Consider the following 17,542-nt stretch of genomic DNA (forward strand, 5'->3'; position numbering starts at 1 on the left):
TTCTCTGCTGACAAATGATATTGAGCATCTTTTCATATAGTTATTTGATATTTGGATATCTTCCTATAAAGAGCCTATTCAGGCTCAGCACCTATAGCACAGTGGTTACAGCGCCAGCCACATACACCGAGGGTGGTGAGTTCGAACCTGGCCCAGGCTGGCTAAACAACTGCCACCAAAAAATAGCTGGGTGTTGTGGCAGGCACCTGTAGTCCTAGCTACTTGGGAGGTTGAGGCAAGAGAATCGCCTAATCCCAGGAGTTGGAGGTTGCTGTGAGCTGTGTGATGCCACGGCATTCTACCTAGGGCAATAGAGTGAGACTCTGTCGAAAGAAAGAAAGAAAGAAAGAAAGAAAGAAAGAAAGAAAGAAAGAGAGAGAGAGAGAAAGAAAGAAAGAAAGAAAGTAAGTGCTTGTTCACTTGGCCTGTTTCTACCGGATTGCCTTTTTTTTCTGGCTTATAATTAGTTATTATATATTTCAAATTCAAATTACTTATTGGATCTAAGTATAGTTAATCTTTCCCTTTTACTTTTTTAATGGTGTCTTTGGATAATAGAGGCTCTTAGTTGTTTTTTTTTTTTTTGAAACAGTCTTACTATGTCGCCCTTGGTAGGGTGCCATGGCGTCACAGCTCAGCAACCTCAAACTCCTGGACTTAAGTGACCCTCCTGCCTCAGCCTCCCAAGCAGATGGGACCACAGGCACCCATCACAACGCCCGGGTATGTTTTTTTTTTTTTTTTTTTGTAGTTATCATTGTTTGGCAGGCCCAGGCTGGGTTCAAACCTGCTAACCCCAGTGTATGTGGCTGGCGCCCTAGCCACCGAGCTACAGGCACTAAGCCAGAGGTTCTTAGTTTTAAAATAGCCCAGTTTATTTAAAAAATTTCTTCCTGGCTAATGTTCTTTGTGTCCTATTTAAGAAATCTTTGTTACCAAAGTCATGAAGGTGTTTTTCCAGTTCACCTCCCAGACAGTTTCTGCATCTCTCACCTGTGGGTTAGAAGTCTGCTGTCATCTCGCCTCTGTTTCCCTGCCCATAACAAACTGCGGGATAGAGCACAGGGTGAAAACTGCCGGGACTAGGGACAGAGTGGCCTGGGGAAAAGCCGAGTGTCACTGCTGGCCCTGAGCACTGAGGACAATGCCCTCCAGACACAGCGCACTGTCCAAGCCCCACGTCAGACTTATCAGCAATAAGAAAAAGGCAAGACAGAGGTGCAGTAAGCAGGACACGCTAAGATCGATCATGCAGTTAAAGATAAACTTGTTTTGTAACCTTTACTGTCTCTTTTGAAGCTTGCCGCTGAGCTGTATTTTCTCGCGCCTGGGATTTCAATAACAGGCAGTGAGTAGGCTGGAGGGGCCGCGCCCTGGGCTCAGCGTGTGGAGATGCCTGTTGGTTTGGCCTCCCTGAGTCCCTCAGTTCAATGCAAATGGGCTGAATAGGTGTTTGCCTGCTTTTTGGTTTTTCTCCCTCACTGAATTTCCGCACTTTACTTATGATATTTTTTAGTGATTTACCTTCATTTGTGTTTTTCTTGGGGGCTGCTGAGTTATTAGAGCCACAGTCTTCATGGTTTCATCATGTTTGAAATGCTTTGCTGTTATTTGAATTTTTTTTTCTGCCCTGCGCTCATCTTTCCTAGGACTCCACCTGCACAGATGTTGGGCTGCCTGCCGTCATCTCACAGATCAGGGTACTCCATTTTTTAAAAATCTTTTTTTCTGTAATTCATTCTGGGTAGTTTCTATTATTATTAATATATCTTCAGTATACAAAAAGATCAAAATAATGGTCTTATCTTCTACACTATCTCTCTGCTGTGAGTACCAGTCAATGAATTCTGCACATCAGATGTGATGAATTTTTTAATCTCTAAATCTTCTTGCATGTCTGATTATTTCTAATGGGACATTATGTTGTTATCATTGGATTTTGTTATATTCCTCTGAGGAGTGTCAGACTTTGTTTTAGCAAAGTTTTCTCTCCTCTCCTCTCCTCTTTTCTTCTCTTCTCTTTTTCTTTTCTTTCATTTTTTGGAGACAGAGTCTCACTTTGTTGCCCTCCTTAGAGTGCTAGGGTGTCATAGCTCACAGCAACCTCAAACTCTTGGGCTCAAGCGATCCTCTTGCCTCAGCCTCCCAAGTAGCTGGGACTACAGGTGCCTGCCACAACGCCTGGCTATTTTTAGAGATGGGGGTCTCACTCTGGCTCAGGCTGGTCTCAAACCTGTGAGCTCAGGCAATCCACCCACCTTGCCTTCCCAGAGTGCTGGGATTACAGGCGTGAGCCACCATGCCCAGCCCAAAATTACTTTTCTTTTTGAGGCTTACTTTTAAGATTTTCTGGAGGAGCAGAGGTGGGATAAGGGGCTGATTTCACCCTGCTTATACTCTAAGGACTCTGTCTAGTGTTCAGTGTGTCAGGTCTTTCTTGTCTAGCTCACAGGAGTACGACATTCCCAGGCCTATATCAAGTCCCGGGCGTGTCTAGCCTCCAGGAGCCTGGTGTTTACTCCCCAACCTCTGTAATTTCTTCTCGCAAGTGCAGAGGTGGGCTCTTGCCCATGTCTGGAGCATTCTCTGGACAGTGCCCTCCTCTCCCTCCTCTCCACTATTTTGCTCTGCAAACTCTGCTTCTGTGGCCTCCCAAACTCTTACCTGGGCCTCAACTCAACAGCCTCAGAACTCCCCCTGCGTTTTGCCCCAGGAGCTGCCTGTCCGTGAGGTGGCAGCTGTAGGTTCCCCTGATCTGTCCTTTCTCAGGGGCTGCAATCTTGTGCTTCCTGTTTTCCAATATCTGAAAACTGTTGTTTCCAGTATTTTGCCTGTTATCCCACAGTTTAAGGTGAGCGGGCACATTTGTCTGTATCTTTGTTATTCTCTCACAGTCAGAAACAGAAGCTACCTGTGTCATAATAAGCTCTTCCTCAAGATAAATAACATCAGCCTTCTCATTAAAATTTCATTTTGAACAGAATTAAAGTTTATTCTTCCTTTTGGGCAAAATTTGAATGTTTAGTCATCGTTTCTTTGATTTTTTTTTTTTTTTTTTGAGACAGAGCCTCAAGCTGTCCCCCTGGGTAGAGTGCCATGGCATTACAGCTCACAGCAAGCTCCAACTCCTGGGCTCAAGCGAGTCTCCTGCCACCGCCTCCCAAGTAGCTGGGACCACAGGCGCCCGCCACAACGCCCGGCTGTTTTTTGGTTGCAGCCGTCATTGTTGTTTGGCGGGTCCGGGCTGGGGATTCGAACCCGCCACCTTAGGTGTACGTGGCTGGCGCCTTAGCCAGTTGAGCTATAGGAGCCGAGCCCGTTTCTTTGATTTTTTTCTGAAAAATTTTCTTGGAAATAAAAAGCCATTCATTTATGCATGGAAAATGAGTTGGTTCTTTCTAAAGATCTTTATATATTTGTGGACAACAAACTATATTGGAGATGAATTCCTGTGTCTGCATATTTGCGTGCTTTTGTTTTTTCTGTAAATAACCCAAGACCCAAAGCAGGGTCTCAGCCACTGAGCTGTCACCTCTGTGCCCACCTAGGATCTCTCTCCCCAACTCCCAGCACATACCTGGCTCCCTAAGTGTGTTACTACACAGCCTGTTGCTCCACTGCCCCTGTGTCTGTGCCACTTTAGGCCACAACTAGTGTCCCTTTGCCCTCTCTGAGTCGTTCCCTAGAGCTAGGCCTGCACCCCCCCGCACTGGCCCTTGTTCAGGCTCCAACCCTGCCTCCTGTGTCCTCCTGCCCTGGCCTGGCCACTCTTCACACTTCTCCACAGCAGCCCCTGCAGCCTCATTCCCCCAGTCACATTCTCCTTGGGGAGATGCCTCAATGTGGAGTCCACTACACTGATCCCCTGTCCCCAGCCTGACCTCCGTGGACCCTGAGCTGAGACCTCACTGCCCAGTCACCTGCCCTCGCCCTCAGCAGGCAGTCACTGTGGGAGGCAGTCACCTCCCACAGCCCTCAGGGGAAGGCTCCCTGCCAGAGGGGTCTGCTACCCAGGCTTAGTCCCCCTCCTGCACAAATGTAGGCTGAGTAGTCCAGACCTGCTCCATCTTCACCGTGGTCTTGGTGGACCAGCAGCTCAGTCACTCCCTTCTGCTCCCAGCACACCTGCCTCAGAGGAGTCCCTGGGGGTGGGGGTGCAGCTGTGTCATGCATGGAGCAAGGAGGGACATCTGGTGATGTTCTTTCCAACACGGAGGGGAGGGGCAGGGACCAATACAGCCAGGAGGAAGACATGTAGGGCCTGCCTTGCGGACAGGAGAGAGCAGGGACACTGCTGTCCACCCACTGGTGCTGACTGCCCAGGAGCTACGGTCTGGCTTCAGGCCAGGACTCTAGGCTGATCAGACACAGGGTGGGAGATGGTAGGTCCAGGGGCAGAGGGGAAACAAGCTGCCCAGCTGTGCCTCCTACACTTCTGCCTGTGGGGCTGCCTCAGGCCAGCCCTAGCCCTCCCAGAGGTCTCCACAGGCCAGCTGAGAGCTGGCAGGGGACAAGCGGTATGAGTGACTCTGGGGCCACTGGCCCTAAGTGAGGTGTAAGGTGACATCACCAGGAGTAAGGGGCCCACAGAGTGCTCCTCTGAACTACAGTGGCAGAGAACTGGGGGTGACCAAGGGCTGTGTGTACAGCACCGTGCCCTGCTTGCTGCCGACAGTCCTCATAATATGGGTGCCCTGCCAAGTGCTGTGGCCACTGTGTGGCAGAAGTATTATAAAAAGACAACGCTTCCTCTTTTTCAGGAGCAAACATCTGGGAATTTCCAGGCTTTGCTTCCTCGCCTTGGCCGCCCCCTGGTGGCACATCCCTGAATGGCGACCTCCCAGCCGCAGTGTATGACCTGTTCTCAGCCTGGGAAGGGAGGCCAGTTGGCCAGCATCCAGCTGACCGGCCCTTCCAGCCCCCCCAAACACCATCAAAGTAGAAGCAAGGCCCAGGTGACAGACGCCAGAATGCTGCCATGTGATAGAAGAATGATTTATTAGAACAAATTCCATGACAAATCATATAAAATAACTATTTTCTGAAAGACATCCACAAGACCACCTGAGAACAAATGTGCAGTGAAACCTCCAAGAAGCCACATAAGCCACCGACCCCAAGTGGAAGGCGGGAAGGGCAGGGACAAGAACTCAACAAAGGGAGGAGCACAAATGTGTGGATAGAAGAAACGGGTGACAGCCGAGGCTGGGGTGGCGGTGGAGGAGGCTTGGGACAAAGAAGGATGGCCTGTGCTTCCAGCCAGGCTGTGAGGGCAACCGTGCGGGCATGCAGGGTGGGCACAGCCCAGGCCAGCACCTCCTCTGTGTGGACAGCAGGCTCTCGGGACCAGGTGGGGACACCCACCCACCACATAAACACTGGGCTGTAGGGGCACAGTCCACACACTGAACTCCACCAGCTGAGTGAATACTGGGCCACGCAGCTTTAGTTCCCCCCAGGCTCAGCTCTGCACAGATGCCAGGAGGGTGTAGAGCTTGCCTGGGGCCAGTCTGGTGGAGGTGGGACCCCGCAGCCCACCTGACCCCCAGCAGGCTCTTTGGCTTAGAGACCCCAGCAACATGGGCTGTAGCAGAGAGGCACTCTCTGCCCACCCGGCATGTTTCCAGCCGAGAGGATCCTGAGAAGACACGATTGTTCCTGGCCAATCCCTGCCCTTACCCTGCCAGGTGCTACCTGCTGCAGGTGCCCACTCAGGGCCCACAAGAGTATGGGGCCAGGCCAGATGGGGCATGCTGGCTAGGCACCCAGTGGGAGCTTCCAGCTATTTGCTTTACGCTCACTTTGGTCTAGCTCTCGCCTCCACCTGAAAGAACTGTCTCCAGCCTTGCTCCCAGACCCACCAGAAGCTTAGGGGCAGAGCCCAGGATACCTCTCTGGGACACACCCTGCAGGTCCTCAGTGTGGCCTGGAGATTTGCCTGGGTTGGCTGCAGGGTGTACACATCTCTCCACCTGTACACACCTGTGCGCACCAGCATTGAGCTGGGACAACCCCTACGCTCAATGGGTTTGGCAGTTGTGTTGGCACCAAAGGCCTGAACCAATGGGGTCCCTGCCCAAAACGTATCCATGGGCCACCAGCCTGCCCCAGGCTGCTGGGCTTGGGCACAGCTCCAGGGCTGGGGTCAGGCAAGAGCCACCAGGGCAAGTGCCTGGTCTTCCTCGAAAGTCCCAGGGACAGCTGAGACCCTCCTACCTCTGCATTTGGCACTGAATGACCCATAGCCTGCCTCACTTCCTCTATCTGGCCTCTGCCTAGCACACAAAGACAGGATAGGTCAGTGCAGGGAGCTGCCCAAGGAGGCTGGCTGGGCCCCTCCAACCCAGGGAGGCATCTCAGTTAGGCCTGGAGAGAGAGCTGCAATGGCACGAACAACTTTTCCTTTAAAGCTAAAAACAAAAACAACAGTGATGGAAAGGAGGCAGGTATGTGCCCCCGGGCTTGCCCTTGGCAGTGGCCACACCAGGAGCTGGGCCAGAGGCCTGTGTGGGCAGGGGTGGCCATAGAGGCTAGATAGGGTTGGGTGCTGGCAAGGAGCTGAGGAGGGCCTAGGCAAGAGCAATGCCTGCCATGGGGATATGGCACATGTGGGGATCTTCAGGGAAAACCGTTGTGACCGGGCAGGGGTGTTGAATGCTGTCTGGGAGGCCAGCCCGGCCAGTCCTGAGGCCTAGATCAGGAACCTCTCACCATCAGGGAGGAAGGCAGGGTCTGGGAGGCCAGGGGGTCCACAGCTGGCCCGCTGCGGGAAGCTCTTCAGGGGCAAGGTGGGCAGCAGGGTCTCCACAGAGGGGGGCGAGGATGGGCTGTGGGCAGCCACACGACCATTCCCGAGACCCGGCTGGGCCGAGCCCATGGAGCCCCTGTTTCCTGTGAGCAGGTCCAGGTTCCCACTGGGGTCCACAATGGCGTTGATAACTGGGGAAGGGGCCAGGCAGGGTCAGGCACCCATGAGCCGGGGCTACGCCCGGGGTCCTATGGCCGTCCCAAGCCCCAGGTCTGGGCTATACCCACCTTCCAGCTGCTTCTGTACCCGCCTCAGTTCCTTCAGGATAGAGCTGATTTCCTGGGAACACAGCAGGATGGGGTGGAGCAGGTCACCAAGGGCTTGGACCTACTGGGCAAAGCCAGGGTGGTGGGTGGGGACCAGGGCCCCTGCTCACCTTGTTGGATGTCTTCAGGATGGGCACCTCATTCTCAGCATTTATTCTGGCTTCCAGGTCCTCCCAGGCCCGCCCCGTGTTCTGGAAGAGGATCCTGTCAGGGAAGGGGTTGGTAGTACTAAAGGTGAGGACGGTGACAGCAGAACTGAGGCAGGACAGCATCCCAGATCTCTCCCTGCCACCCTCTTCTAGGCCTAAGGGGGAAACCAAGGCCTGGCTGGAAGCTGGGCTGGCCAGCACCACAGTCCCGTCTGTGTGTCCAGTACCAAGTGTGGGGACACAGAGCCCAGGACAAGGGCTGGAGGGAGGACAGCAGGCAGGAAGCTCTAGAGGCACTGGCTTCCCTGAGACCAGGCCTGCTTGCTGAGGGCTATGGGCACTAGGCTACCGGCCCTTGTGTGGACAGCAGCTGTCAGGTTCCAGCTCACCAGCACGTGCTCACATCTGTGTCCGAGGGAACTGGGGCATCTACTGGGCAGGGGCTCAAACTCACTTCATCTTCTCTGCGAGGTGCTCAGTGTTCTCGCGGATGGCCTGGGACAGCTGTGACACCGGGTTCAGCATCAGGTTATCAAAGATCACCTATGAAAGGCTGAGTCAGCAGGCCCTGGAGCCTTCAGGAAGGCCCAGCCCTTCCCAGTCCCAACAGCAGGCTCTGAGTGCAGAGGGTGGGGTCCCTGCCTCCTCTCGATTCCGCGGTCTCGTCTTGTTGGCCAGGGCATCCTCACAGCTATCGTTCATGTTCTGGTCCAAGTCCCGTGAGCTCAGGGAACCAGGCGGCACCTTCTGGAAGTTGAGGCTGGCCTCAGGGATGCGCTGCACCAGCTGTGGAGGGAGGGGGTTGGCATTGGCCTGGCCGGTGGGGGCTGCTGTGGACAGATGGGCAACCTGCCTGCCCCTGACCACGGGCTCTCCAGGTGGCCCTAGAGGGAATGTAGGGTGAGGCCCTGTGGGGTATGCAGGCTGCCTGAGGGCTCTGTGGGCTGGCGAGTACTCCCCTGGTGTGGATGCCATGGGGACGCTGGGGTTCTGGCTGGCTCTAGCATGGGGGCTCCCAAAGCCCAGAGCTCACCTCCTCTCGAGCAGAGATGGTTGAGGCAGGGGTGCTGGGCATGTTGCTGAGGGAGGGGCTGCGGGCGGGCCCTGGCAAGCCCAGCGTGTCACTGTCCCCAGCCACGTCATGGATCTCTCGGGCCAGGATGGCCACATCCTTCACCAGTGTCTGGCTCAACCTGCAGCGCCAGGAAAGAAGGCAAGTCCCATGGGGTCGGCTTGGGCCAGGCCCCAGCACAGAGGAAGCTGGAGCTGCTGGAGCTCGATGGGTCCCCTCCCTGCCACCAGGCCCAGCTCTGCTACTGGGAGGCAGTTACCCTGGAGGCGGGCAGGGGCTACACTACAGTTCCCAGGCCTGGCCCAGTACGCTGGTCCAGCCAGACTCCACAGCACAGAGGGAACACAGGGGCTGGCATGGCCTCGCCAGGAGGCTCAACTCCTCCAAGCCGCAGAAGATGATGGGGGCTGGGACAGAGTCCTAAGAGACAGGCAGGCAGATACCCAGATGCCTGAGGGCTCTTAGGGAGCCATGCTGCCACCTCCTCCCCAGCCAGCAGGGTTGGCATCACAGTTGCCCAGCCTGCAGGATGTGGACACAACTCAGCCGTGGAACATGTGGGCACCCACCAGCACCCAGGTCTGTAGGCAGGGAAATGGAGGCAGAGGTAGGGTGGGCTGCAGCCACAGTAATCAGAACCTGAGCCCCTGACCTGAGGGTCACAACTGAGCAGCTCCAGACAGGCCAGACACTTCCCCATAGGCAGAGGCCGAGGGAGGGCTGAGCCTCCCGCCTGGGTCACTTGGGAACCCCTCTGGCTGCAACCTGGGCAAGACAGGCCTCAACCCTGTCGAGAGTAAGACATCTCCCAGGCAGGTGCCTGGGCAGTCACAGAAGATGAAATGCCCACTGGGAACAAGAGAAGAGCTCCCAGCCTGGTCAATGGCCTCACAGTGCCCTCAGCCAAGAGGCACTAACTAGCACATGGATAGGGAATCCACTGCATACCTTGCAATCTCCGCAATCTCTGCCGTCTGCACGATGAAACCATAGTGGTCAGACTCCTCCTCGTCATCTGTGTCCCGGGGCGCAGGGGCCCGGGACTGCGCCCGGCTAGAGCTGCCAGCCCTCGGGGTCTGCGTGGCTGTTGGGGCATGGGGGCGTGTGTGTTTGGGGGAGCCGTGGTGGGAGCCGCACTCCTCCTCAGAGGTGGACGTGTAATCCGAGCCCTGCTGCCGGCGGCGTGTGTCTTGGGTGAGGGAATTGGTTTCAGAAGCAAGAACAGAACAAAGCTGTGCTCAGCACCCCAGGCGGCCCCAGGGTTCCTCTGGGTGAGGGGCCAGCACTGCAGACTGTGAGGCTTCTTGGCTGGCGCACCTACGCCCAGAAGCCCTTTAGCTGAAGCACCAAGATCTACTGAGCCTGGAGCCCGAGAGGCACATGCAAGGGGCTGCCTGGTACTCCCAGGCCAGTGGCAGAGCCCCAGCCAGCCTGGGCCTGCCTAGGACACAGGGCCTTGGTGACAAAGAGGGTGGCACACTTCACTGAGCTGAATGGCCACTGGGTAGGGGTGTTTTGCTGGGGTACAGCAAAAACAGAGAACATCCCCACATATGCCAGATGTGGTGCCAGGGGCTCAAGATGGCCCTTGCAGCTCTTGGACCCACGTTCAGTGCAGCCCTGCTAGGCAGAGTCCTAGGGCCCTTGCCCACCTTACTAAGCCCCAAGCCCCAAGCCACAGTGAGCCATGCTGGGTAGGGTGCCTGCACAGGGGGTACATTGTCCACACACAGCCACGGGGCAGGAGCATCAGGTGCCCACCAAGCAGGGGAGGGTCTTCGGCCCATGGAACCTAGTAGCCATTGCTTGCCACAGACCCCTCCTCAGCTTTCAGCTCTGTGGGGTAAGGGATCTTGCCTGGTGGGCACAGGCAGAGAGGGGCCATGGATGGTGCTGGGCATGGGAGAAAGGCAGGTAGGCCAGGGTACGTGGACAGGAGGCAGGAGTGGTCTAACAGCACCTCGGCCTCAAATTAATCCACTTGCAGAACTGCAAGCTCCCTCAGTGAGGTGGGGCAGCCCAGCTATGCAGATGCAGATGTCCAGCCACTCAGGCAGGAGGCTAGCTCCAGCATCCCCCTCACTGTGCACGTGGACCTTGGAGTGGCAGGATGAGGCTCTGCTCATGGAAAGATGACATGACCCTTCCCCAGTGGGCTCACAGGGTATCAGAGTATCTTGCCTCCCTGAGAGTGTACCCAGTGCCCTTCACTGAACCTCATGGCCACTGGCCAGGGGACAGAGGACCATGCAAGAACCTTCTTCAGTTCCTGTGCCCCACCGCAGAAGGCTCGGAGCCCACGACTCCCTCCCAAGCTACCAAGGGTCCCAGCCTGGCGCACAGGAACAGAGCAGGCCCCTCCTGGGGGGATGGAAGGAGCCCTTTATGCTGGAAATAGTCAATGTCTTTCAGCCCACATGAGGAGCTCACAAGCCCTGCCAGTGCACACAAACGTGCTTGCCCAAATCTGGCAACATCCTCCCCAGCTATGGGCATAGGGGCTGGTGCCCAGGAAGCTGCACAGACCACCACTGTCCCTAACCTGAGCCCCGGCCTCCCGCCCACTCCCACACTCACTGGAAGTGTATCTGGCGCTGCCTGAGCGGGCCCTGCTGAAGGGCTGGCGGGGGCCGGTGGTGGTGGCTGTGGCAGCAGCCTTCCTCGCAGCGGCCCGAGCTTCGGCCATTGTGGGCTTGCGGCTGGCACAATACAACTCAGCACTGCGGCCAGAGAAGCTAGTGCGGGTAGAGGCTGCCTCGGGGTCACTGGGCCCTGTGAAGGAGCCGGCCCGCTTCCGGGGCATGGCCAGGATGTCCAGACGTGACAACTTCTTGGTCTGCTCAGTGGCTGGCCGGCCTGCCGGCTCAGGGTTGGCCGGAGCCCCCCGTTCACCATCCACAGCCTCAGAGTCTGAGGTATCCCCCAGGCGGGCCCGCCTCAGCCGAGAGGCCCGTGTGGGCCGTGGGGTGGACAGGCTGTTGGAGCGGGTCAGAGTCTGCTGCCCCTTCTGGGTGCCCACTGAGTTGCGGCTCTGCTCCTCCCGGGCAGCTGGGGACGGCGGGGGCACCACAGGTTTCCGGCGAGGCCCTGGCCTCCCTGCCCCAGTGGTGTTAGAGGTATCGTGGTTGGAGGCAATCATATCTGAGCTCGGAGAGGGGCTAGGTCTGGAGTCACACTCCTCTTCAGGCCAATCCATGGACCCCCGGGACCCCTGGCCACGCCGCACAGCGGGGCGTCGCACTGGCTCTCCACGGCCTGTGTCTGTAGGGCCCAGCGGGCGATGCTGCTTGTCTGGGACCCGCTCTCGAGTACAGCCTAGGATGGCACTTCCTGGGTCCCGTGCTCCTGGTGGGGACAGCATCTTCTGTGGACCCAAGGGCTGAGGGGCTGTTTGGCTTGGTCCATTCTTGCCACTGAGCAGACTGACAGTACTGCCCGTGTCCACGTCCGAGTCCCCAGATAGGGAGTCCTCAGGTGGCCTGGGGGTGCTGCCCCCCTCACACTCTGCTTCTGGGGACTTGGAGAGCAGCCGGGCCTCCAGGGCCGCCAGAGCAGTCTCGGTCTCCTTCAAGATCAGGTGGGTGTCCTGGGAGTGGAAGTCCATGCGTGCAGCCCGGGCCGCAGCCAGGTCCTGCAGAAGGGGGTGGCTAGAGATGTGCGGGGGCTTCCCGGGTGCCGGGGGCCCACTGGCCGGCTCCTTGGTGAAGCTCTCTTGCCTGATGAAGCCCAGGGCCTCCTTGGGCAGGGCCGGGCTGGGGCCATCGGGCTCCGGGGACCTCCCAGTCTGCAGCTGAATGACCATCCTCCCACTGGTGCTGACATACACGCCGTCCCGCACCAGGGAGCTGGGCTGGGCTGCCTGTCCTGGCCCCTCCACCTCCCGTGGAGCCACACGCGGTTTCCTGGACAGGGCGACCTCCCCGTTCTGGTCCCCGATGTAAAAAGATGTGGGTGCCAGCTCCCCAGGGGTCCTTGGTGAGCACTGACCCCTGCTCCATGCTGTCCCTTCCTGGGGGCTCCTTAGTTTCTCTGGCTGCTCTGCCCCCAGTTCAGGGCCCCGGCCTCCATCTGACCCACTGGCATCACTGAGGCTGTCAGGATCCAAGTCCTCCCGGCCTAAGAGGTGGCTTGCCTGCTCAATGCCCAGCTCTGGTGGCCCAAGCCCACTCCTCCTGGTGGCTTCAGGGCCCGCAGGGCTACCTGCCCTGTCACTGGGTAGCTGAGGGAGCCGTCGGCGCGTGCGCACAGGCAGGGCCCCCTCGGCCTCCTCAGCTCGGGGCCCCACGCTGTCTTCTGCAAAACACAAGGACAGATGATTAGAGGAGCTGCGGGAGCCCTGATCTGCCCCAGCATGGGAAAAGGCCATCTATGTCCATGGTCAGTGACCTATGGCCACCCGGGCCCAGCCCCGACCCTCCACAACGATACTGAAGCCACTTACCTGCAGGGCCTGGGTCTGAGTAGCCATCGGCTAGGCTGGCCCAGCGGGACACCCACCTCTGAGCTCCTGGGGAGCCTGGCGCCTGGAGGCCCTGCAGAGGACAGGGTGGCATGTGTCTGCAGCAGAGCCCAAGGAGGGCACCAAGAAACAGGAGGCAGCACGGGCAGCTGCCTTAACCCTGGCCCCACCCACGCCAACTGGGGCTTGGTGCATGTGCCCTGGTAGGGGCAACCAGGACGTCCTCGTCACTTGCCTGGGCCTGTGTGCCCCAATATGACCCCTGCTGGGCCTGCTCTGCCACAGGGGCACCCAGTTCCGTTCAGTGTCTCAGGGCTCACTCAGGGTCAGTGGCTGGGGTTTCCACCCTGACCCCTGACCCGGGGGAGGGGAGCAGCACACGTCCAGGCACCCAACTCAACTCTGGGCTCATACCTGGCCCCAAGTCCTCCATGCCTACCAAGTGAGTGTGACCCCTAGAGAAAGGTCCAGTGCAGCCTCACCTGAGCCAGTTGACCTCAGGCCCCAGCCCAGACACTGCCCTCTTCCCACCCTGGCCCCTAATTGGGGAAACCATCTGGGCTTGTACCTGGTGCTCCACCTGGGGGGCTATACCCAACGACCGGGAGGCAAACCCCTGCAGCGGCACCACGCGCTGGGCCATGCCCCCATCGCCAGAATCATCTTTGTCCCCTCTGATGACTGGACGGAAAGTGGCTGAAGGCGCCCTGGAGAGTTCAGGGGACTCCAACACCCCAAAGACCTGTCAGGAGGAGATGGCCCCAGGGACTGAGGGTCAGAGGGATCCCCCTCTCCACCTTCTACCCAGACATAGGCCCATCCACAGGCCACCAGGAGGGCTGGTAACCTGGTTGGCCAGAGTGGCCAGCATAGCAGCCCCTCTAGCCTCCTCCTGCCCAGATGGGCCAGACTGAGGAGCCAGGCCTGGGCCCCAACATCACTGCAGCCCTCAAGTGCCACCAGCCCTGTACCCCAGTGTGGGCTCCAGCCCCTGCCTAGCACCTGGTCAATCATCTTCCTAGCCTCCTCCACCTCCTTGTCCTGCGCGTCTGTCTCAATAGTGTAGGTCCCTGCATCACTGAGGCTGTCATCCTCCTCCTGTTTGCGTGCCTTGGTCAGCTGAGGGTCGGCGGGGGTTGGGGGTGGAGTTGGAGGGGCTATGGGGCTGGCCACACGAGGCGTTAGGGGTGTAGAGGATGCTGGAGGTGCCTTTTCAGGGCTGGGCCGGGTAGCCGGGGAGCTGTCACGCACACACTGGGCCATGAAGTCCTGGGCCAGGCGAGAGCGGCGTCCCACACTGCCAAAGGGGCGGGCAGAGGCCCGGGCAGCAGGCGAGGGGCTAGCCAGCCGCTCCTCTGTCTTCTCTCGCTTGAGAGAGCCAGCCCTCTGTGGTCCTGAGCTGGCACCTGCTGCCCGGGCTGGGGTGGAAGCGCCAGCTCGGTCCCTCTCAGCCAGCCCTGGGCCTCGGCGCTTGTCAGCCTTGAGGTCCCCAGATGGGACGTGTGTGAAGGACTGGGAGCGCTTCTTTCGGGGTGTGTCCTCATCAAAGAACTCGATGACGAAAGCCTGCTGGTTGTGCAGCAGCTCCTGGGGGTCCCGTTTGATTTGCCTCTGCAGCCGCACCTGTTCCCCGCCGGACTCTGGGGGCACCCCAGCTGTCCCAGCTGCCTTAGCCAGGGGGTCCTCTGAGTCACTTTGTGTACCATCCTCGTGCTTGTGGCCTGGGGGACAGGAGAGACCCCAATATATAGCACCAGTCTCAGGCAGTCTCCTCACCACATGCCCAAGGTACGTCTCACATGTGACTGGGGACAGAGCACGCCCCCCCAAAAAGAGCCTGCACATGCAGCTGAGATATGCAACAGGAAGGCACTGGATATGGCCCCCTGGCTAGGAGAGTGGTTCTTAGGTGATTAACAGAAAAACATAAAGCAGCCACACTGGCCGCAAGTGTGAGGGCACAGCTGGCAGATGCCTACCACAGCTCCTGGATTGGCATGGCACTCACCCTTGAGGGTGCGAGTGTGGATGGGCAGGTCACTCTTGGTGCTGTGGCGGTCATCCCCTGGGCCAGCCCGGCACAGCAAGCTTGGGTCATTCTGCACCAACCAGTCAGCTACCTTGGTCTCAGCTGAGACCATCTCCACAGGAGTGGCCTCCCTGCCCGGGAGTCGCCGCTGGCGCAGGGAGAACTTGGTGATGTGATCCTTGATCTTCACCTTGCCAGGGCTGCAGTCGTCAAACTCAATGGTGAAAGAGGCGTGGCTCTGCACCACTGGGGCTGCCCCTCCCATACCCACATCCTCAGTGGGGGGCCGTGGTGGCTGAGGGGCCTCCTCTGTGGGGATCTCAAAGTAGCTGGACTCCCTCCTGATCGAGCATCCCTGAGGCTCAACAGGGGCACGGAGGCCGTCCAGGTCCCCATTCTGCCGTGCTGGCTCCTTGGGACGCTCTGGCATGGGGAGATATCCTCAGACAAGGCCCGGACAGCCACCTTCCACCTCCCTCCTCCACTGGGACCATCTACTCCACCAAGGGGCATGGAGGCTCCATCTCCCATGGAGCAGGCACCTCAAGGCCAGGCCATGCCCTTACCCATGCTCTGCCCTCTGGGAACCCTGGGGGTCTCAAGAGCCTGGTCTCCAACACCAACCTGGGCAGGGCTCCTCCTGGCGAGGGTCCTCAGGTGGTGTGCTGCCATCGTCCTCGCCCCACCAGGAAGGCTGCCCGTACAGGGGTGTGCGGTAAGCTGCTGCCTCTGAGGATGGAGAGAGAGTTCACACCCTGGGCCCTGCAGCCCCCATCATGCATGGGAGGGGACACCTGGCACTCACGACAGGCTGGGCCCTGGGCAGGGCCTGGGATCACCTCCCAGCTCAGATCTGAAATAGCCTGCACCCCAGCTAGCTGCAAATCATTTGAGACCAGTTTCCAAATCAGTGGGGTGTAACAATTGCCTTAAGTCCACCTGCCTTGGCCCCACCTGGGCCTCTTTGTGCCAGGGAGCTTCCTCTCTGAAGGGCCACTGTCCTTGGCTGCCTCACTCTAGGGCAGGCAATCACACTGTGGTGGGCAATTTCAGCCCTACCCTGGCCCTCTGTCCCCAGAGCCTGCCCAAAAGAAGGGAAGGAGGCCAGTGAAGTCATTACTGGGATCATCCTCTGACCCCCAAAGCTCTGTAAATTGTTTAGATCACAAATGGGTGGCCAGAGTGTGGTGGGCGCACATAATCTGAGTGGCCCATATCACACTTGGTTTTTATTTTGATGTTTAAATCACTGGCCAGAGGTTGAAAATCATATTTCACATGAAATCTGGTTTCCAGCTCCTGTTGAGCTTCCAGATGGCAACAGCAGTGTCCAGTGCCCCCAGACCAGCACTGGCACCAGTGCACACAAGCCTCTTCCCTGCCTGTGAGTTCACTATATCACCACCAGAGCCTGTGGGCAACTGAGTTGTGGCAGTCTGTGGCCCCCAGCCACCCACCACCAGGCAGTCCCTAGTCAGGTAGCATGTGTCCTCCCTGAGGACCTCATCCTGACCCTGTGCCATATCCAAGTGCTGGTGAGGAGGGGTGTCTGCCACTGGGCAGCCCCACTTAGCTGTGAGTCCTATATCCCTCCTTTGCCCCCCAATATTCTGCCTCTGCTCTGCTGAGGCTGAAGAGCCAGTCTTCCCAGCTGGCTATACCAGCCATAACCTCGGGGACAGCTCCCAGCTGGCCATCACCAGCTGTGTGTTTTACTGCCTGGACACTGACAGGTGCCCTGGGGAGCTTGGGTAACTTCCTGGAAGGCTTCCCAGTCCCCAGCCTGTGCAGTGTCCCACTCTGGGTGAATGTGTATCCCAACCAAATGCCAGAAGTACGTGGCTACACACCATGGACAGCAAAGCTGGCCGTGGAAACATAGCAGAGGTGGGGCAGAGGCTGGGGGAGGCAGAGGGACCTCTCCTGAGGGAGCAGAGTCTGATCCCTGGACACGCCTCCTCTTACTCAGAATTCAAGACATGCACTTGAGTCTCAGGCTTGTGTCCTACACCCCATCCCCCTCCATACGCAGCCAGGTGCTCTCTCCTTGCTGCCATCCAGATGTGTGCAGCAGCTACTTTCCCATCAGATTGCTGCCCACACAGCACAGTGGTCAGAAGGCACAGGTCAGGTCTCACCCCGCTCCCACCCACCTTAGTGGTGCACATGGGCACAGGTAGGTAAGTACAGGGGTGAGGGGTCCAGGCATGAAGGAAGAGTGCACAGGGGTGAGGGGTGTGGGTGTGCAGGAAAGGAACACATGGAGTGAGAGGTGCAAGTGTGCAGGGAAGGAGTACACAGGGGTGAGGGGTGCAGGTGTGCAGGGGAGGTGTGCACCAGGGTGCAGGCAGGCAGGGAAAGAATGCACAGGGGTAAAGGGTGTGGGGGTACAGGGAAGGAGAACACAGGGGTGAGGGGGGCGGGCATGCAGGGGAGGTGTGCACAGGGATGAGGGGTGCGGGTGTGCAGGAAAGGAACACATGGAGTGAGAGGTGCAGGTGTGCAGGGAAGGAGTACACAGGGGTGAGGGGTGCAGGCGTGCAGGGGAGGTGTGCACAGAGGTGCAGGCAGGCAGGGAAAGAATGCACAGGGGAGAAGGGTGTGGGGGTACAGGGAAGAACACAGGGGTGAGGGGGGTGGGTGTGCAGGGGAGGTATGCACAGGGGTGAGGGGTGCAGGTGTGCAGGGGAGGTGTGCACAGGGATGAGGGGTGCAGGTGTGCAGGGGAGGTGTGCACAGGGGTGAGGGGGGCGGGGGTG

At 58.3% G+C, this 17,542-nt stretch overlaps 1 protein-coding gene across 2 annotated transcripts in view; it reads right to left on the reverse strand.

The window, feature by feature from the left end:
• Window positions 1-4,981: 4,981 nt before the first annotated feature.
• Window positions 4,982-17,542, reverse strand: part of CEP170B (centrosomal protein 170B) — a 25,631-nt gene continuing 13,070 nt past the window's right edge. The window contains exons 7-19 of one of the 2 annotated variants that reach the window (XM_023508858.1): window positions 15,408-15,512; window positions 14,763-15,206; window positions 13,757-14,475; window positions 13,323-13,496; window positions 12,737-12,827; window positions 10,873-12,588; window positions 9,244-9,379; window positions 8,257-8,416; window positions 7,866-8,009; window positions 7,678-7,766; window positions 7,185-7,278; window positions 7,036-7,087; window positions 4,982-6,939 (exon numbers count right to left, since the gene is read on the reverse strand). In XM_023508858.1, the coding sequence (XP_023364626.1) occupies window positions 6,692-6,939; window positions 7,036-7,087; window positions 7,185-7,278; window positions 7,678-7,766; window positions 7,866-8,009; window positions 8,257-8,416; window positions 9,244-9,379; window positions 10,873-12,588; window positions 12,737-12,827; window positions 13,323-13,496; window positions 13,757-14,475; window positions 14,763-15,206; window positions 15,408-15,512 (4,172 nt within the window). In that variant the 3' untranslated portion in view covers window positions 4,982-6,691. Of the gene's footprint in view, window positions 6,940-7,035; window positions 7,088-7,184; window positions 7,279-7,677; window positions 7,767-7,865; window positions 8,010-8,256; window positions 8,417-9,243; window positions 9,485-10,872; window positions 12,589-12,736; window positions 12,828-13,322; window positions 13,497-13,756; window positions 14,476-14,762; window positions 15,207-15,407; window positions 15,513-17,542 lie in introns of both variants that reach the window. The other variant, XM_012813616.2, reaches the window with a different exon arrangement.

This window comes from Otolemur garnettii, unplaced genomic scaffold (genome assembly GCF_000181295.1).
Source record: "Otolemur garnettii isolate 467f Iridium unplaced genomic scaffold, OtoGar3 scaffold00283, whole genome shotgun sequence".
Taxonomy (NCBI): Eukaryota; Metazoa; Chordata; class Mammalia; order Primates; family Galagidae; genus Otolemur; species Otolemur garnettii.